General features: G+C 39.1%; 1 protein-coding gene across 4 annotated transcripts in view; it reads right to left on the bottom strand.

Moving 5' to 3' along the window:
- Positions 1-336: 336 nt before the first annotated feature.
- The window catches only part of LOC127807844 (immune-associated nucleotide-binding protein 9-like), a 33,467-nt gene continuing 11,392 nt past the window's right edge, over positions 337-22,411 (bottom strand). For all 4 annotated transcript variants that reach the window (XM_052345993.1, XM_052345995.1, XM_052345994.1 and 1 more), the window contains one exon: positions 337-803. In XM_052345993.1, the coding sequence (XP_052201953.1) occupies positions 591-803 (213 nt within the window). In that variant the 3' untranslated portion in view covers positions 337-590. The remainder of the gene's footprint in view (positions 804-22,411) is intronic.

The following is a 22,411-nucleotide window of genomic DNA, read 5'->3' as shown; positions in this document are numbered from 1 at the left end:
CTTGCCTTTATTGTTGGTTGCACTTAAGGGACATGAACAAGATTAGGAGAGAAGGAAATTACTGGACCTTTAGTTCTTTACTTCCCTCTCCAGGTCTCTAGTTGGACAAATTTTTGGTTACAGAAAAATTGGATTTGGATATCTATAATTGTAGTTTTGGTTCTTGATATAATAATGTTTGTTGTAGGTGGTTGTGTTGGTTTCCAACCTTAAATGTTTAGATCTAAGAAAAACGGGCCATTTAGTGCAAGAGCAGTTTTCTATTTCAGCATTAAACTTTGGGAGTTCCATCAGATTGGACATTGGAGAACCATCAAGCAAATATTCTCCTGGCTCTAATTAATAGAACCTAACACAACACAATTTTGTTATCAATCTGGTAATTTAGATTCCTTACATAAGAAAACAACCATAATCACAAGCTTTTTATCCACACACACACACACTAGGTGGCTTAGTTACATGAATGCTGTATGAACCAGCAAAGCAAACTCAAACTTAAGAGATAATGTGTAAAGTTTACATGTTTTGTCATTTCCTGCCATTGTGCTTTCAGACCTTGTGTGTCGTGATCCAAAATATCTGTATAATTATAAGATAGCACACCTACCACTTTCAGCTCGCCTGCGAAGCTCCTCCGTCTCCTTTTGGGCTTTCTCCAAATGCTCTCTCAGCTTACGAATTTCATCATTCGATTTCATCTGAGCTGCTTGAGCAATCTTTTCTGACTCCAGCCTTGCAGCTTGCTCTTCTGCCAATTGCTTTTCAAGCCTCTGAGTAGTCTCTTTTAGCTTCGACTCAACCTGTAGGACAAAGTAGGTAAATGACAACATACATTGGAGTAACCATCAAATTAAAAAATTACTATGGCAGCTCTAATTAACTATTGCTCCCCCATCAGGAAGGATGCTTAGCAGTTCAAAAAACGGGACGAACACTTAATCATATATAAAAATGTCACATCAAGCACCTAAATATATTACTTCCTCATGAGACAAGAGGATCGGTTATGTTGTAGGGATTGTAAGGTGATACCAGGAGAGTGTTTGAGTACTCAATATAAACTTTTGGTACTTGACGTCCAAGTAAGAAATTGGAAAAAAAAAAAATCACATAAAACAAAATCCAAAAATTAGGTGGTGGAATTTAAAAGGGGAGAAACAATTAATCTTCCAAGAAAAATTAAGGATGAAAGGGAATGAAAAGGAAAATGACAAACAAACCAAATGTAGAGAGAAATGACTACTGCCCTAAGAAGCACAACAAAGATAGTCCTCGGAGAGACAAATGGTAGAGCTCCAAACCTTAAAGGAGTTTTGGTGGTGGAATGAAGAGGTACAATTGAAAATTAGAAATAAGAAAACTTGCTATAGATTGTATATTAGTATAGCAATGAAGAAAACCTAAAAAATTATAAAGAAGCAAAAAATGCAACAAAACGAGCTGCTAGTGAAACAAGGTCAAAAGCATATGAGAATCTATATAAACGACTTGATACAAAAGATGGAGAAAGGGGTAATAGAGAAAGCGGTATATATAAATTAGCTAAAACAAGAGAGAGAAAAACAAGAGATCTAAACTAAGTGAAATGCATAAAAGATGAAAACCAAAATGTATTAGTGAATGAGGGAGCAATTAAGTAGAGATGGAAGGAGTATTTCACAAAATTATTCAAAGATAGTGGGGATACAAGAGTTAGGTTGGGACATCTTAGTAACTCCGAAGGGAACGTGAGCTATACATTTTATCGACGCATAAGTTCAAAAGAAATAAGATAAGCATTAAAAAAGATGAAAAATCACAAGGCGGTGAAATCAGATAATATACCAATAGAAGCATGGCAATGCATGAGAGAAAGGACATCTTCTGATTAACAAAATTATTTAACGCAATCCTTAAATCAAAAGAGATGCCAAATGAGTGGAGGAAGAGTATTTTGGTTCATATATACAAAAACAAAGGAGATGTTCAAAACTGTGAAAATTACAGAAAAATTAAGTTAATGAGTCATACCATGAAACTCTAAGAGAGAGTAATAGAACAGAGACTCAGAAAAGAAACAGGTGTCTCAAAAAATCAATTTGATTTTATGTCTAGTTGGTCAACAATGGAAACTATATACCTACTGAGTCGCCTAATGGAAAGATATCGGAATCATCAAAAGGGCCTGCATATGGTGTTTATAGATCTAAAAAAGGCTTATGATAAGGTCCCTAAAGAAGTATTATTGAGGGTCAGAGCATGCGGAGGGAATACTAAACTGTTTAAAATTACAATGGGACTTTATCAAGATTATGTACTAAGTCCATACTTATTTGCTTTAGTAATGGATGAATTCACTAAACACATTCAGACAAAGGTGCCACGATGTATGCTATTTGCAGAAGACATAGTGTTCGTGGATGAAACAAAAGAGGGAGTGAATACTAAGCTTGAATTGTGGAGAAACAATTTAGAATATAAGGGATTTAAATTAAGTAGAAGGAAAACAAAATATATAGAATGTAAATTTAATAAGAATGCAAGAGTGGAGAATATTATAATAAAATTGGAAGACCAAATCATACAAAAAAAAAAAAAGACCATTTTCGATATTTGGGATCAATGATTCAAAAAAATGGAGAAATTCACAAGGATGTCATGCATAGAATTAAGGCAGGTTGGCTAAAATGGAGAAATGCATCAAGGCTATTATGTGATAGTAAAATCCTATTAAAACTGGAAAAAAAAAATTCTATAGGACAACTATAAGATTAGTTTTGTTGTATGACTCGGAATGTTGGGCAGTCAAATACCAACATGAGCAAAAGACGAACTTAGCGGAGATGATGCTAAGATAGATGTGTGGCCATACAAGAAAAGATAAAATTAAAAATGAGATTATTCATAATAAGGTAGAGTAGAGCCAATCGAGGAGAAGATGAGAGATACTATACTAAAATGGTTTGATTATGTAAGAAGAAGACCAAGAGAGGCTCCTGTGAGGAAAGTTGAAATGGAACAATTAGTTAAAAAAAGAGATAGAGGTAGACCCAAAAAAACTTTGGGAGAGACATTAAAGTTTGATATGAAGTGTATGGGCCTAAATAAAAATATGACAAAAGACAAAAATACATGAAAGTCTAGAATTCATGTAACCGACCCCACATAGTGGGATAAAAGCTGGATATGTTGTTTACTCTCGTGCCAAAAAACTGTAGATGTAACAAATGCCTATATTATCACCAAATGTAACCTCTTTTCGCTTTAACCCTAAATTTTGCATGTCAATGATAGACACCAGATTGCAATCTACCATCGAGTTGGATGTCATACATCAACTGAAGCACTCTCTTTGCTACAAGGGCAAACCCAAAACATGGTCCAAAAATATAGTAGTCGCTGCTATTGTGCACTCTTCTTGGTTCTAGAAAAAGACAAAAACTGCCCCAGACCCATGCTTCCATTCCTGATGTTTCCTTTTGTCACCATTGTTTAAACCCCAATGTCCACCATAGTTTCTGCAAGCCTTTGGCAACAAACCAACTATAACCAAGCACTAGAATAAGAGCCTCTGCTTCTGTATCTCATATATGTTTTGCCCTGCTGCTTCAGAGAGGTCCAGGAAACTCATCCAACATCACATTGTGAATATTAGATATGGACGGGATGACTAGAAAGTAATGAGTGGAGCCAGATTTCATGCTTGTGGAAACCCTTCAAACATTAAAGACACAAAACCCTGACTTCATGAACTTTTTCAATCTGCAATATAGCTCAAATAAAGTGAATCAACAGGACACGCAAAAGCTCAAGGCCTGGTTTTGTAGAAATCAATAAGTACTAATGTCCTTTACAAGGAAATATTTTACCGGCTTGTAGCTCGATGAGCATAAAAGTAATGTACACAGAAGAAAATTTAAATCCATCAAGCTAAAGGTTACATTTCTTGATTATTTGATTTCAGCTTCAGTTTCAATTGGGACTTCATAGCATGCCCTATCAGACATTTACAATATTAAGGGTAATGCTTAACTTGAAATTTGATCTAATTCTCAACAAAGTCCAAATTAAGACTACAGCTGCTGATAAGGAAGTTAAATGAACCTTTTCACCTGAAACTACAGCTTAACATATTAAAATCCCTATTCCAGTTGAACACCAGTAGTTCAATTCACATTCAAACAAATTTCACACTTTCCATATCAAAAGAAAAGACTGGCCCGACTTATTTCCATTCCTGGTGTTTCCTTTTGGTCACCGTGTTTAAACCCCAATATCCACCATAATTTCTACAAGCCCTAGGTGACAAACCAACTAAATCAACAGCCTTTGCTGCTTTATCTCATATATTTTTGCCCTACTGCTTCAGAGATGTCCAGCACACATTGATTCACATAACTATTTAACTAATAGATAGAGATAGTTATTCTCAAATGTGTGAGAAAGTGAAAAACAAGGATGATAAATATCTTAAAGAAGGGGAAGAAATGGCCCACCTATTTGCTGAGTAAAAAAGTAAAGGAAGGGGAAAAACTGCAAAAGGGATAATTTGGCGGGAGGAAATGGCCCACCAATCAGTCACTGAATTGAAATGTAAAGGAAAGGGCAAAAGAGTAATATTTATGATTTGGCCCAAGAAGTTGGGCAGACTTCTCAGGATGCACATCACTGCCTATTAGATATCAACAAACTAAAGAGTAATGAATGGAGCCAAATTTCATGCTTTTGGAAATCCTTCAAACATTAAAGACACCAAACCCCGATTTCACAAGCTTTTCCAATTTCTAATATTAGATCAAATAAAGTGCATCAACAGGACATGCAAAATCTCAAGGCCTGGTTTGCAGAAATCAATGAGTACTAATGTCCTTTACAAGGGAATACTTTACCAACTTGTAGCTCGATGAGTATAAAAGCAATATTTAGAGAAAAAAATTTAGACCCATCAAGTTAACAGTTGCATTTATCGTCAGCTTCAGTTTCAATTGGGACTCTGTAACATGCCTATCTGAGACTTACAACATTAAGGATGATGCCTAACTTGAAATTTGATCTAATTCTCAATAAAGTCCAAATTAAAACTATGGCTGCTGATAAGGAAGGTAAACAAACCTTTTCACGTGAAACTACAGTTTAACATATTAAAATCCCTATTCCAGTCAAACACCAGTAGTTCAGTTCACATTCAAACAAATGTCACACTTTTCATATCAAATTTACTATACAAATTCACTATAAAAAAAATGGTAATACCAACTAAAATTTTGTTTATGGAATTTACAGCCACAAATATAAACCAGATTCTGAACAATTTCATTGTTTAGAATTTACTTGGCTCATTGCGTAAGGACATGACAGGTAAAATAAAAGGGGGCAACAACTTGAGAGGCACAAGTTAAGTGAACTTAACAATGATAATCAGGGATTCCAATGATGTCAAACATTCTTAATCTTAAAATATTGATATATGTAGGCAAAACCTTAGCACGAGCATGTGGACACATAATGGACATTAAATATAATATGCACTCTTTTTAACACTTTAAAATGAAAATTTGCTTGCTCTTTAGGAACGCACTCAAAATCAAACAGAATTTACAGGAAAAAAAAAGAGAGAGAGAGAGAAAGAGAGATATCTACCATTAATGTGAGGAGCTCAATTTTTTTTTCCCTTATGAGCTTCTTTTACTTCATATAGTTAACATTTGCAATTCAAAGAGTCTAATTTACATAAAAGGTTCGACATATATCAAATACTATCACCCTAAGCACACAAAGGCAAACGGAAGAGCTCATGTAACATTACACAATGCTATAATCCTACAAAATGATTCAAGGTGGAATAGGCCCATGCACATGGGCATGATGTTATTAGAGCGGATGGATACTCTAGGACACTACTAATCACCTGAATGATGTTATTAAAGTCAAATGGGGTAGACAGAAAAGCAATCTGGAGAAGATGAGAGAATTTGACAGTAATAGTACAAATGTGTGTGCCTCTCTTTTGAACCCCTGCTTGTAGGAGTTTGTAGGATACATGAGAGACATTCCACCTAAAGTGTAAGATTGATAGTCAAATGCCCCAAACTCTCTCCCTCAAGCTAATCATCGGACATTATCTTGAAAAAAACTAATCATGGCACAAAGCCCCTCATTGGTAAGGGGAAAATACCTGCACCAAACCTATCATTGGAAGTTTATGATCATCATGATAAGTTACATGTAATAACATGTTTAGATTATGTACGAAAGGCATGTCTGTTCTATTAGTTTTTGGTGAGACAGATGCTTGCTTCATGTACATCAATGGCATCATGAATCTGCACATGATCTAAGATCAGTTTGTGGATTCTTGAAATGATTGAAAACATATCTACTCTAGATCTGTTTCACACACTAGAGTGCAATTCACCACCACGTTCCATAGTTCTACCATCAAACATAGGAAAACTGTTGGAATATCAAATCAAAAAGTTTGAATATGGATGAGACCAACAGATAAGGTTGGTTGGAGATAAGGGAAGATTCAAAAAAATTAAACTGATAAAGAGGTAAGTTCCTAAGAAAAAGGAGGCAGCTGATTTCAAGTGATAAATCCAACTTTAGTGATCAATTTTATCCTTTAAAAATATTCAATTTTCCTGTTTTTAAGGAGAAGTTGTAGAAGAATTCTTGTATATATACCCCATTCGTATGCTCAATAAGATATTGAAACAATTTTCCATTTCATCAAGTAAGTTTTTTTTCTTTCTCTCTAATCGAGCATTCTTCCAACTTTACTTCAATTAGCTGTTTTCGGTTTTGTTCATGGTAGCAGAGCCAGCAATCCTTCTGGCTGATTCCTTCTCTTCCAGTTATCTCATCTAAACTTACCGGTCCCTGTGCTTATGGTGGATAATTCCTCTTCCTTTGATAATCATCCTACCACCTCTTTGATCCCCAACACTCCATCTCAATCTATGCCTTCCATCCCTTCAAACCTTGATTTCCATTCCCTTCAAATTATCCCACACAGATTGAATGGGACAAATTTCCATGAATGGTTTCAATCAATCTTGTTGGTAATGAAAGGTAAAGGAAAAGTAGGTTATCTTGATGGATTTCTTCCCGTGCCTCCTAAAACACCACCTAACTACTCAACCTAGGATGCTGAGAATTCTATTGTAATGGCTTGGCTCATAAATTCCATAGAGCCAAAAATAGAAAGAACTTACCAATTCTACAAATTTGCGAAGGATATTTGGACAGCAGTGCAAGAAATCTATTCAGACCTCGAAAACACCTCACAATGCTTTGAGATTCAATCATCTATCAGGACTACTCAACAAGGAAATATGTCGGTCATAGAATATTACAATGATCTAACAGCATTATGGTAGGAAATGGATCTATTCTAAGACATAAACTGGCATTGTTCTGAAGATAGCGCCAAATATGTCAAGATGCTTAAGAAGGAAAGAGTGTTTGAATTTGCATGGACTAACATAGACTTGGATGAAGTTTGTGACATAGACTTGGATGAAGTTTGTGGCCAACTCCTAGGTTCTAAACCTTTTCCCTCCATTCGTGAGGCCTTTGCTGAAATTAGAAGAGAGGAAAGCCACAAGAAGGTGATGCTTAACAACTCATCTCCTCCAAATATAGGTATTCAAAACTCCGCTTTGGTAGTTCATCGAAATAGTCCATTCCATCGAAATAGTCCGCTTTGAATTTCATGCTTACACCTCTTGCAAGTATCACAGGCTAGAACAAATCCCCTCACATCTGCCTTTTTAGTTATCTCACCCTAAGGTAAGTATTTTGAATGCCCGAGTGTCCCCTTAAAGGTGACTCATGCAAGGATTGTAAAATTTTTTCCTTCAGGCTTTCATTGTCAATAATGACAACTCTCCCCTTAAATCTCAACATACCTTCCACCAGTGTGTAGCCCTCAACTCCCTTAGATTCCACAACAATCCTTTCCAAGATCTTATTCACCTGCTCATCCCCCTCATAGTTTTCTATAACTTCCTGGCACCACTTAGGAATCACAATGGTGATAGCTGCAACGTGCCAGTCCTCGTGGCATCTCCAAAGTGCATCTGCAGCCACATTTCCCTTGCCCTTCCAGTATTGTATCGAATAGCCCAGCCCCATCAACTTGGCCATTCCTCCCTGCTCACTGCTTCTTTCAATTTATCAAAGGCTTTCTCAGCTTCTTGGCCCCCAGTTAAAATTTCCCTTCTTAAGGCGGTCAATTAGGGGTTTGCTAATGATTCCATACCCTTTCACAAACTGGCGATAATACCCAGTTAGGACGAGGAACCCCCTCAATGCTTTTACTGTTGTGGGTTGGGCCAAGCCAACATGACTTTCACCTTCTTTAGGTCGGTAGTAACCCCATCTCCTGATATCAAGTGACCCAAATACTCCACCTGACCTTAACCAAAGAAACACTTAGACCTTTTGATAAAGAACTGGTTAGATCTAAGGACCTCTAGGGTGGTTCTTAGGTGATTCAAGTGCTAGTCCAATGTTGGGCTATAGACAAGGATGTCATAAAAAAATACAAATATGAATTTTCTTAAGTAGGGCTCAAAGATTTGGTTCATTAGTGATTAAAAGGTAGTAGGGGCATTAGTGAGCCCTAAGGGCATCACCAGGAATTCAAAGTGTCCATGGTGAGTTCTAAAAGCAGTTTTATGGACAACTTCTGGTTTCATTTTGATTTGATGGTAGCTTGAACGAAGGTCAAGTTTTGAAAAGAACTTGGCATTTTGTAGCTCATCCATTAGGTCTTCTACAAGGGGTATGGGAAATTTGTCTTTGATGGTCAGGGCATTTAGTTGACGATAATCCACACCAAAAAGCTAAGATCCATCTTTCTTTTTTACTAGGAGGACTAGTGAAGCAAATGGGCTTTGGCTACATCTGATAAATGATTGGTTTAGCATTCTTTCACCATTTTCTCAATCTCGGTTTTCTAGATTGGGGAGTAACAGTAAGTCCTAATATTTATGGGTTCTGAATTTAGCTTAAGGTGAATGGAATGGTCCAAGGCTCTAGTAGGGGGTAAGGTGACAGGTTCAGCAAATAGGTCCTTAAACTCTATCAACAATTCATCAATAAGGTGTTGAAGGTGTACCTGACCAAGCTTCCCTTGCTGATTGCTAAGTGTCAGGTGTAGTTCCCCACACCTCATCTCTTCGAGTCCTCCCTCTACTGCCATAATCAAGAACAATTGAGTCAGTTGGCACCATTTGTTCTTGATTACCCTGTGCAACCCTTCCTAGTTATCATCTTGCAAGTCCCGGTTTCTTTTCCCCTTGTGAGAGTTATTTTCTTTCCCCCCTTATCAAAGGTCACTTCTATCTTGTTGAAGTCAAAACTTATGGGACTCAGCCCCTTCATCCAATTGACCCCCAATATCACATCGCAACCACCCAATTGCAGCAGCCTAAGATTTGCCTCAAATTCCTCTCCTTACATTTCCCAATTAAATCCATGGCAGGCTAACTTACTCAACACCCACTACCATTTGCCACTGTCACACTCAAGGGTTGTGTTCCCGTGAGTGGACACTTTAACCTCTTAGCAATGCCCTCATCTAGGAAGCTATGAGTGGTTCCACTGTCAATCAAAATCAGCAGGCTATTGTCCTTCACCTTTCCCCCCACCTTAATTATTTTGTTATTGGTCACCCTCTTCAACGCATGTACTGAAATTTCTCCATTATCCTCTTCTCCTGACTCCCCACACTCCTCTATTTCTTCCTCTTCTTCTTCCTGACTTTCCACTAGATCTCCCTCCAACAGTAATAGTTGGTGCCTACATCAGTGCCTGGGATAATACTCATCCCCGCACCTGAAACATAAGCCCTGTTGCCTCCTTTGTTCATTGTTCTTTCCACCTGAGCTAGAGCCCCCCAAATTCTTCACCCCTGGGTCGCCTCTAACCCAGTCACAATGGAGTCCTCTTCCTCCTTGATTAGAATTCTCCACTATTATGGCCTTCTGTTGCACTCACACTTTCTCACCCACCACTTGGGGTTATTTCCTTCAAAAACAGGGATCTCCATTCGAGGCATAGGAAATCCTGAACGTTGATGATGTCCCTGCATCTCCCTACCCCTATCCATCATGGTTTCTACCTCCACATCCTGTTCAACCTCAATTTCAGAAGTCCCATGCCTTCGGTTCATTCCATTATCTCGTAAAATAAGGCTTCGTTCTATCTCTAGGGGGAAAATCAAGGGCAATTCTTATCGAGTTCTAGCGTTTAAACATCACCATGAACTGTAGAAGTTGCGCTCCCATTTCTTCCCTCATCTACGTGATATCCTTGTGCATTTGAGAGAGAGTGTCGTCTAATGTCCTTTCCAACCCCCTGATAGAGCCTTCCACCTTACGATCAATTGCCATGATCGCCTCATGGTTTCGTTCATTCCCCAACTCCAATTGGTCCACTTGACTCTGGAACTCGGACATTGTCGAGCAGACTTGCTGTAGCTATGACTCAAAGTTCTTCATATGGGTTCTTTCCGCCATCGTCTACCCACCAACCGAACTCTGTCCGGGAACCAGCTCTGACACCAAATTGTCATTGTTGAGCGGTGACAATAATTACTTTTCTGGTTCAGTGAGAACCAGATAATAGCAATAGAGAAAGATCAAGGGAAATTTAGAGAAGAATAGGAAGAAAGAGAACAGAGGAAGAGAAAAAAACTAAGAGAAATCAAGAGAGAATTCAGATTGTTCTTTCAAATAATCGATAATCCCCTCCAAGAGTGCCTTGGAGAGCATATACTCTTAGCAAGGGAGTTGCTGCAACAGATCATACCCTTCAAGCAGTTATAACAACCGCTTTTGTCTTATTTTGGCCCTCACTCGTGGGCCCACCTAGGATAATAATCTGATAATAGAATTACAGCTAGGAAATGAAATAACAAAATTAAAATAGCAAGAAATATCAATAGTAAAATGAAATAAAATTGATAGCAAGATAAAAAAGAACTTAAATTGGGCATCTCGGTTGCAGCTTGTGAAAGGGAATATGATTTATCGATTAATGAATCAGCACATGGGCTACTACCATTGTTAGCATGGGATGCTAATGGGAATGGGGTGGTGAGTCACACGCCACATTGCATGGGATGCATATAGTAGACATGTGAATAGGTGTTGGTAGAACACCCACTGAATATGATGCTTGTGACAGATCACATGGGTTTAGGATTAATGATTTGTTGCTGGCTCTTGATTGTGTATCTGGTCTTTGAACTAGAGGTGACATAGTGTCTTGTGCACTGGTGTCAAGGATTTTCCGTTGAGCGGAACTATCCGGTGTAAGAGGTGGGGATGCTCTATGTATGGTCTCTATGCAATGGTGTATGGAGACAGATGTTCGTTGATGGGATCCAGTAACCTCCATTGAATGGAGGTGTATGTTGTCTGTGTTGGTGGTGTTTGGAAATCCCCTAGCTAGGGTGAGCATGAGATTGGAAAGAGTTCCACTGTCGGATTGGATCCGACATGCTACCTCGATCACACCTTACTAAATTAGACATAGCTACTGAGTCCTATAAGTTTAATTAATCCATGGCTCTCCTCAATTGGGATGTTAGTTGGTGAAAGGACTATTAGTGCATAATAATTGATGAGCCTTAATAGGTTCATATGAAATTGGACTTTATTGCCATTAGGATCGTCTTGAGTTCTAGCTACAGGATACTCAAGATCTTTCAAGATGCTTTTAGGATTTGGAGAGATCCTCTTAGTAGGTCGATGGGATCTACCGGCGTCAAGGAGTTGACGTGTCATGATTACTACATGGCTATGAACCTAGAAAGTCACGCACACTGAGTAATGTACCGGCTTAGTGATCCGTAGCTGTTAGTGTGTTCCTCGTCACTGTGGGACAATCATGTTAGTTGCTATTATGTGTTGGACACATTGATCTATGGATATGGGAGACCACTAATAGTTAGCGGGGCACACTGTCAAGAGTTGACAAGGGGCCTTGGTTGCATTAAGTAATAGTAGAAAGGCTATTAAGAGTTAATAGTAGGGCCGGAGTGCAATTAATAAGTAGTGGGAGTTGGCATAATGGTTGGCCGAGTTTAAATCCTCGGTTGATCGAGCTATTCAGTTCAGTCGACTAAAGTTAGAACTTAGTGTTCTGGATGTCTTTAGTCAACCAAACTGTTCAGTTTAGTCAACTAAACCCATGCCACTTTGTCGCGTCAGAGCATTAATTACTCTGAAGCTGTGCATGATGGAGGGGTATGGGAAAGGGAGAGGAGTGGACAGCAAGTAGGTAGATTTGGAGTAGATTAAGGAGGGAATTTTGGATTGAGGAGCCTCTTGGTGCGTGTGTGCTGCTCTCCATCTTCTTCCTTCTACTTTTGTTCTACTTCCTCTTGCGGTTGCTTCTTCTTGGTTCTCTATTGTTGCAAGCAGCTTCTTCTTTCTCCAAGCTTGTTGTGTTTCCTTCTTGTTTCCTCCCATTTAGATCTAGTTGTTAGACAGCCAAGGGGCAACCAAGAAGGGACCACGAAATAGCTTCAATTCACCTCCATCGAGAAGGTCCTAGAATGGCTTCGTAGGGTTCCAAAAGCATCTCAGGCGTGGACCGACTAGGTCCTCCACACTTGAGGAGACGGGGTGGTCACCCGACATTGTAACTTGTTCGTGGGAATTGTTCGGGACAAAACAAAAAGAAAGGAGGAGGAGCATCTCGTCGGACAATTGGCATCGGCATTCACTGAATGGTATACCGATAAAACCCCCTATGGCATGGTTTTATTTGTAGATGCATATGGATGATATATACCAAGTCTTGCAAGGATATTTTTGGTTCGTTGCTTTTATGTTTTCTGCTTCCATTGTGCTGCTTTCCTTTGTTGAAAAATGTTTTATGTAAAACCCTTGCATTGATCCACCATTAGTTGGTGTTTTGACACCCCGCATGGTGCCCGCCTTACATATACCCCATAACAAAATGAGATAGCTGAAAGAAAAAACTGGCACCTCCTTAAGTTGCTAGATCCATTATGTTCTCTAGCAATGTTCCTAACTCCTTTTGGGGGGGAAGCTGTGTTAACTACTGCATACCTAATTAACAGGCTCCCTTCTAAAACCCTTAATTTCAAAACTCCTTTGAGTTGTTTGCTAAAAATCTTTCCTAACATCCATATTCTTAACTCTCTTACCCAAAGGGTCTTTGGTTGCACTACTTTTGTTCATATTCCATCTATACATCGGGGTAAACTAGATAACAAAAGTCTGAAATGTATATTTGTTGGCTATTCTTCGACACAACAAGTGTACAAGTGTTATTCTGCTACAGCCAAATGATTCTATGTGTCCTATGATGTTTTCTTCCTTGAACACCAACCCTACTACCTTACTTCTCTTTAGGGGGGAGATATCTACAGAAGAGAAGCAGCAGGACCCATCTCTATCTCTTCCTATTGTTCTACCTCCCATTGTTTCTACAAATCCTTCTCCATTGAATGAGCCAAATGTCCCTATAAATCCTTAAATCTGCCACTGGACATATTCCAAAATTATGTGCAAAGGGAGCAGAAAATTCCATTGATCTGCCTCAACCCTCTGATCAGCACCTTAAAAGTCTTTTTTAAGGAGACCTAAAATTTCTTCTCAAATCCAATGATTTGAACTGAATGCAGGCTCTAATCTAGAAGAAATGAGAATTAAGGATGATCTTGATGTGCCTATTGCTATAAGGAAGGGAGTGACGTCTTGCACCAAACATCCTATCTCAAACTATCTTACTTATGCTAAGATTCCGAAGCATAGGGCATTCATTGTTTCAGCAGATGAGGTAAAAGTTCCTACAAATATACAGCATGCTTGGAAAATCCTAAGTGGAAAGAGGCTGTATTAGAGGAAATGAAGGCCTTGGTTGACAATCAAACTTGGGACATTGTTGAGCCACCTAAAGACAAGAAAATAGTGGGCTGCAAGTGGATATTTACGGTAAAATATAATGCTGATGGAAAAATTGATAGGTACAAGGCACGATTGGTTGCACAGGGCTTTATTTATTGTCTATGGCTACAAATCTAGATTGGGAACTTCACCAATTAAACAAAGAATGCCTTTTGAATGGAAGTTTGGAAGAAGTTTTCATGTGAATATTTCCTGGTTTTGAATCATTTGAAAATCAAAGTAAGGTAATACAAACTAAAGAAGGCTCTTTATGGTCAAACAATCATCTAGGGCATGGTTTACAAAATTTAATGCAACTATAAAGAAGCTTGGCTATTGTCACGACCCCAAGGATTCCGAAGGATAGATTAGTAAATATAGTAGTAGTTAGCTTACTTGTATTACACAATAATTGTAATTTTCTTTCCCTTTTCTGTTATAGGTCTTTGTCCTTAGCTATAGGTAGTTATGCTTATTGTTGTACGGCACATAGGTGCATCTGGGAGGCTGTTAGGCTATATATAAGCCATAGCTGAGAATGAGAAGGATTATGTTTGAATTGATGAATGAATTTGTCACGAACCTAGGGTTCGTGATAGGTTTAAAAGAGAAATTGGAAGAAATTAAGGGAGAACAGTATAAAGAAGAAGATTTAGGGGGAAAATGAGAGAAAGAGAGGGAGATTGGAGAGAAGTCTTAGAGAGAAATGAGAATTAAGAATTCATTCAATTCAAGCATAATCTCTCCTCTTACAATTTTCCTTTTTCCTTTTATAAGCATAGCTAGTTGCTTAACTAATTTCTAACAACACCCATATGCTCCTAACAAATTGTCAAATATCCCTAACAAATTATTATACCCTATTACAATAATGCCCCTTTATTACTCCTAGGGTCATGACAATTTTCCCCTCCTTGAGAGAGTTCTTGTCCCCAAGAACTTGTAGCAAGTAGCCATTACTTCATCCAATTCTTGCCTTCTCTATCTGATTTAACTTTCTTTCTTTCTTTCTCCTTCTAGGCCTCTTCTTCTTCCTCGTTCTTAAGTGTCCAAGATCAATCTCAATTATAATTTGGCCTAGAACTTCAACAGGAGCAACCTGATAGAGTTCAAATCCAATACGCCCACCTTCTACAATAGCTGTCCAATCAAGATTGGTCTCCACTTTAAGAACACAATCAGTCATTCGTTCATCCCACTATGCAATAAACAACAACTCGGATTTTCCAGTAGGAGTAAAAAACAACACAGGAGCCAAAGTTTTGTTTCCTTCGGCAAAATCTTTGACTTCTTCAACTATCTCCCTTAGCTTTCCTGCCAAAACCCGCATTGGGGGCTGTCTAATACCTATTTTAACCCTAGCCAAGGATGACTCAGCCTTCTTCGGATCCAAAGACAAAGGAGCAATACACTTAGGGCCTTCTTTAACTGCATGTAGGTCCAGAATTGGAGGAAGGATTCCAGCACCAATATCTATATAGATTGATGGTCCTTCAATCAGATTTTCCTAATCTAATTTCCCACAAACTTCTAATCTGACACCACCAAATCCTTCTGCCCATGCACTAGCCACCTGGGGTAACGAGTTGGTTTAGCTTTCTCTATCACTTCATCAATTGCTTCCCTATTATTTCCTTGCAGCCTTTCAGTAGGTGCATCTTGGGGTATTATTTCTTCTTCTAACTTCTCAATCATTGTAATTGAATCCCTCTTCAATTCCAGAAATTCCTTGGTGTCTCCTGTCATTCTTGTCAACTGATTGAATGCCTTAAGCATCTCTTGTTTTGGACTTCCGAGATTATCATCTAGATCATCCTCATCAACAGCCTCCTTTCCAAAGGAATTAGAATGTTCATTTAATTTTCTTTTTGTCCAAACACCCTAGACCAAGCCCTCAGAATTTCTGTTGTTGCTGCCAGCACTGTCCTGACAGCCACCTTCCTTGTCAATTCCGCTGAAACTAGTATCCTTCTTCCACTCCATGTTGGAGGTAAGCAATGAATCCCCTTCTCGCCATCTTGACTTCTCCTTCGGCTGGTCCATTTTGAGAAATTCTTCTTTGTTAAAACTTCCACGATAATCCTCGAAAAATTCAACGGGAAAGCTGTAAGTATCATTGCAAACTCCAGCAACTTTTCGTGTAACATATGTCTGAATCCCTTGTACTCTCCATGTATCCCACTGTTGAGTTTTTTGTCAATTCAACTAAACTCATTATTCAGCCTTTCCCTTGCTTGATTCCTTAGGCTGAAATGTTCATGACTCTTGTTGTTGCTAATTAAATATGCAGCCTTCTCCTGCTGCCATTGAGGCTCTAATTGCCTCATGGGTGCACTGCCTTCCTTGGCTTCACGAGCAGGGCACCCTACTGAAAATGCAGCATCCCTCTGCTACAATTGAGACTCCATTGGTCTCATTCATGCACTACTCTTCCTAGACGAAATCTCACAAGCTGGAAAAGCAATAGGCCAAGAAACCACAGCTCCTTCCATCCTAATTCCCACACTTCCCTATGTCCGTAGTCGCTCGAAATACTGCCCAGCCAAGTCGCCTTCAAGCCTTCTCACACTGGACCGTAACTACGGAAACTGATTTCCCTGCCTTCAACTCATATTAAAATCGCAACCAAATAACAGCTACTGCCTAATCATCGTCCAAGGCTCCCAACCCAATTTGTGATCGTTTCTGATTCCAAAATCACCAGAACTCACTGCTAGTTCAACCCCAACACCCACTCCCAAGTCCAAATCTCAACACCCACTATATTGAAACACTTCAGAGTCCAACCCACTACATCACGGTCAGCGTCAACACCTATCGTGGATTGGTGTCCGTCGCAGCTGCGGAATTTTAACAGAATTCAATTGGATCCGCCTCGCTTGCTCGTCCTCAATTCCAAATCTGCTACAAGATCTGCTTCGACTAACAATCAACGTATACTCACTTGGGCCACCGAAATTGGTTCACCTAATCGCCAACGTCAATCACCGTCAGAGATCAATAACAAAGTCAGATCCTCGCTCCATCAACTCTCTGCTATTTCTGGAATCGCCTCCTAAAAGTTCAATTAATTCCATTGCCGCTAAGGATTGCCCAGTAATTGATCGATTTTTGCAGCTAAGGTTCGGAAATCAACAAGCAAAGGAATTGAAGGAATCCGCCTCTCACAATGGACTCCACCTACAAGTTCGAGCCAAGATCCGCTTGCGCCCTCTCAGTTTCCCTCACTCCTTGTTCTCTTTCGACTCAAATCTAGAACGCGGACAACTCATTGCTCGATCGCTTAATTGCAGATTGCCTCCGCACAAATAGTTCCCGATGCTCAGCACTAATTATCGCCTAAACTCACCTGCTACTACCGACCGTAATCGTCTTCAAAAATTCCAAGAATCAAGTACAGCGGCCGTCAATCACCTCCATGCATCGGAATCTAATTCCAAGCATCAATGGCCGAAAATTAATCCTCGGCCGAGAGACCCACCCAAACTCACTGGAATGCTTGAACTCACCAAGTCCGTCGAATCATCGGACCCTGGGCTTTAATTGACAATTGCAACTCTCCTAATTCGGTGTGAATTATAAGGAATTGCTGAAGAACCATAGAAAGAAAGGAGGAGATTGGAAAAGAGAATAAGAAATCAGATTTTTTATAGAACTTTCAATTTCACTAGCCTTCAAAGGAATCGGAACCACAACCAAGGATTGATGCTCTGATGCCAATTGTCACGAACCTAGGGTTCATAATAGGTTAAAAGAGGAATTGGAAGGAATTGAGGGAGGAAATTAAGGGAGAACAGTATAGAGAAGAAGATTTAGGGGGAAAACGAGAGAAAGAGAGGGAGATTGGAGAGAAGTCTTAGAGAGAAATGAGAATTAAGAATTCATTCAATTCAAGCATAATCTCTCCTCTTACAATTGGCCTTTTTATTGGCATAGCTAGCTGCTTAACTAATTTCTAACAGCACTCATGTGCTCCTAACAAATTGTCAAATATCACTAACAAACTATTATACCCTATCACAATAATGCCCTTTATTACTCCTAGGGTCATAACAAAATTCTCTAATTTACCTCCCTAGAATTCTCTCTCAATCTCTCTCCCATTTCCTTCTACTCTCTCTCTAATCTTTCCCTTTCTCTATTTCGATCTGCAACTCTCCCTCATTCCTATCTATTATCTCCCTCATTTCTGTCCAATTTCCCCTCCAACCATTCTGTTCTTGATCCTAATTCCCTCAAATTCTTCCGATTTCCAATCTAAACCCTAGGTACACGACAATTTGGTATCAAAGCAATCACTCTTCAGTGATTTTCTTCGTTGATTAATTTTCAATGAATATCGACGGCTTCTATCCGATGTAGTTGATTCTCAAAATGTAAAGGTGATTGTGGAAACCGACAATAGCAAGGTAGGTTGTAATCTTGGGAGATAACCCAAGCTCTGGTGAAGTGATTGAACAGCAATTCAGTGAGTCCAGCGACTTCAACAGAGTAGGAAATTCGTAGGAGGCTATGTCATAGGAGCCAACGATTGCAATAGAACCGATTACCAGTGATCGCGATCAAATTTGGAGGTTGTTGATCCATAGTAATCGGTTCCAATGATTTCCACAATTTACTGGGGAATTGTGGACTGCCGATCCAGAGCAGGTCGTGCAATCGAAGTCAATCCCTTGGAAAGGCAATGCTAGAGGTGAATTCCTAGTAGCAACTCTAATCGCCGATTCAACAGAAGTTACCAAGCGAGTGAGCAACCCTCGGCTCAAAATTGGAAGGTGAAGCAATGAGCGAGCAACCCTCGGTTCAAAATTGGAAGTTGAAGCAGGTAAGTGACCCTTGGCAGCTAATTTCGGTAACTATTGTTCAGGATTGAAGGGTGAAGCAAGTTAGGTGATTTTGGATCACTTCACGGTCCGAATCGAAAGGCGTCACAGAGCGAGGTTATCTTTGTGGCTGTAACAGACTAGCTGATTAGAATTTCTGTTCAATTTTTGGAGGCGAGCAAGACAGGTGTTTCCGACGGTAATTCCGGCGAGTATAGGAATTGTTACAACATGCGAAATAGAAGCTGATTTTAGCTGAGTTTTCCGTGACTGTCATAGTATGTGTTTGAGGCGATTCTAATTCAAAACCGATTAGATCACAGAAGGGTTGGATTTAGAATGTATAGAACTCCTGCCCCTTGGTCTTTGAAGTGTCCTGAAGCTTTGAATTAGAATGCAACCCTAGTTGAGCAGTTCTAGAAGCTTCAACCCCCAACTTTCGAGGGTGGACTAGACAATCTCGTGGTTGAGAATTGGATAGCCGCGATTGAGCGGATCTTTAATCTCATCTCTTGCCCAAATTCTGGGAAAGTGACTTGCGTCGCATTCATGTTACGACAAGGAGCAAGGCACTGGTGGGATTCGACTGCCAAATCCAAACCTCAGGGACATGTGTGGACTTGGGGTCAATTTAAGAAACTTTTTCTTAAGAAATATTACCCCGCTAACATTCGTAACCAAAAAAGAAGCAAAGTTCCTCATGTTAAAACAAGGTAACATGACCTTAATTGAATATGAAAGGAAGTTTGATGAGCTATCATGTTTTGCCCCAACTCTAGTGGACACAGAACAAAAATGGGCAAGGCACTTTGAACAAGGTCTGAGGGATGATCTATGACGAGGCTGTTTTTCTCTAGCTTCTACACCAAATTTGCTCCTTCCTTTTGCAGAATTTTTCCCACACTCTCTAGCACAAAATCCTCTCTTTTGATTCTCCCAACCTTGCTCAAATTCTTCTAAAACTTGTGAACTACCTTAAGGCCTATTTATAGACATTTTCGACCAATTATGTTTCACCACATGTCCCATCATTATGAGACCTCCTTATTACCTTCCATGTGTGGCCAATACATGTTTACCACATGTCCCAAACTTGGAGGCTAAGTAAAAGCAAAGATTTGGACTTCAAAACAATCCAAAGGTGGAATGGAATGTTGTTTGAAATCCAAATCTAGATTTGAAATCCAAAGCGATATTTAATAAGATTTGAAATCCAAAACTATATTTAATAAGATTTGAAATTCAAATCTATATTGGAAATCCATTTGTAATCCAAATTTGAACCTAAAATAATCTAAAGTGGAATTGAAATGAGTTCTCAAATCCGCAATCATGACTTCCAAAGGTTAGTTGGTTTAATTTGTTACTAGGTTTTAAGAATTATATCTTGACCCGAATTTTTCAAATAATTGCACTTAGACCCCTTGCAAATGGGTCCCCAGGCCATTCAAAAATTGCCTTTTTTGTAAATTACACTTTTACCTAAACTTCAATATTTATGATTTTGCTCCTGATTCAAAACTGAACTTTTATCTCAAGACTTTCATAATATATTATTTTCTCAAGTATCTGAATCTAAAAATCTCAAATATTACATCAAATCTAAGTCTAAAAATCTCGGGTGTTACAATTTACCCTCCTAAAAAATTTTCGTCCTCGAAAATTTACCTTCTCGTCATCAAACAATTGGGTGATTGTGGATCAACTTACCAAATCAGCTCACTTCTTACCTGTTCGGATGACATTTACAATGGACCAATTTGCACGACTATATGTTAAGGAAATAGTAAGACTACACGGTATTCTAGTTTCCATTGTATCGAATAGGGACCCGAGGTTCACATCAAACTTTTGGAAAAGCTTACACAGAACCATGGAAATCAAATTAAGTTTTAGTACAGCTTTTCATCCTCAAACAAATGGACAATCTGAAAGGACAATTCAAACTTTAAAGGATATGCTTCATATTTGTGCCCTAGAGTTTGGTGGACATTAGGAGAAATCTCTACCATTAATTGAATTCGCATACAACAACAGTCACCATGCATCTATTGCCATGGCACCCTATAAGGCACTATATAAAAGGAAATACAGATCACCTGTTCATTGGAATGAAGTTGGCGAGCAAAAAATTTTGGGTCTAAAGATTGTGAAACAAACTATACAAGCCATTGAAAAGATCAAGGATAGTATGAAAAGACTCAAGATAGACAAAAAAAGTGTCACATTCCTAGGGTTATCTAGGGTTGTGATTGGAATTTGGGAGAGAAGCTGGATGATAGAATTAAAAGAGAGAGAGAGAAATCAAAGAGAAAGAGAGGGAGAGATTGGAGAGAAAACGAGAAAGAGAGAATTAGGGAGATAAGAATCCACTTCATTCATCAACATGCCTTTCTCTATATTTCAGGGCCTATTTATAAGCTACTCAATAGTAAATGAAATCTGAAAAATAGCACCCAAGTGCTCCTAACAACTCACAAAATACCTCCAACTAACTACTACAACCTTATTACAATAATGCCCTTCTAACTACCCATGAGTTGTGACATTCCCCTCCCCTTGAAAGGTTTCTTGTCCCCAAGAAACTTATTACAACCAAGCCATTGTTTCTTCATCCAAAGTCCGTCTTCACCCATTGGTTTCTTCTTTGCTTTTCCTTCTTTTTATCTTGTTTTTCCCTTCTCTTTTGCTTTCTTTTTTCTTTCTACTCAGCAGCAACAGCAGTATGTCTTGCGGCCGCACCAATGGAAACATGAGTAAGCAACACAACAAGCGTCTCGGTCCCTTCAACAAAGAATCCCTTCATTTTCTTCCTTTCATCTTGTTTCACTTTATCCTTCTGCATCCTCCATTGCTCTAAATCAGAAACATACTGCTGAAAGGTTTTAGTGTAATCAATTTCATGCAAGCATCCTCCCTTAACCTCTAACCATTCTTGAACTGCCCTCCAATGGTTATCTACTTCGATTAAGGCACAAGTTTCCTCCCAATTGATTGATTTCTCAGTTGGAGTTACCTGATCCATAGTAGGTAATTTAGCAACTCCTTCCATTCCTATTCCTTCAAGAGAAATAGATTTAAGATCTCCACAATCTACGGCTGTTGTGGTCGTTTCCACTCCAAGATCCTTGACTCCCAAATTGCTAGCAAACATCTCAGCTTCATCCTCAACAGTTACCTCCTCCAACGGTGTCATATTGAGAGTTTTAGCATCTGAATTCTCAATACCAATGGGGGTGCTTGAGATGTTGCCAACCGTTGGACTGCCATCCCCCAATTCTTCAATCCCTTCTTCCGCTTCTTTTTCTTCCTCATCAGCTTCTTGCATCTCCAACTTAATAGCCTTAGAAGCTCCATTGATAATATAGGTTTTGGTCCTTTCTCCAAACTGGTTACACAAGCTAATTACAAACTACGGCCAGCTCAATTCCACCATTCCCCAGCTCCAATTATGGAACCACACGTATGGAATTCCACTCAGATTAGCTGTAGCCATTTTTACCTTCTCCTTTTCAGCTATTCGGTGTTGGTAGAACACCCGTTCACATTGCCAGATCCACCATTTTGTCCTATCCTTGTCAAACACCGGAATAGCCAATGGAGCAATAGTGGGCAAATCAACACTTGGAATTGAGGTCAATAAAGTCCGATTAGCAGTCTGAAATTTATGTG

The sequence above is a fragment of the Diospyros lotus genome, chromosome 8, assembly GCF_014633365.1.
Source record: "Diospyros lotus cultivar Yz01 chromosome 8, ASM1463336v1, whole genome shotgun sequence".
NCBI lineage: Eukaryota > Viridiplantae > Streptophyta > Magnoliopsida > Ericales > Ebenaceae > Diospyros > Diospyros lotus.
This window is presented reverse-complemented; position numbering and strand designations above follow the sequence as displayed.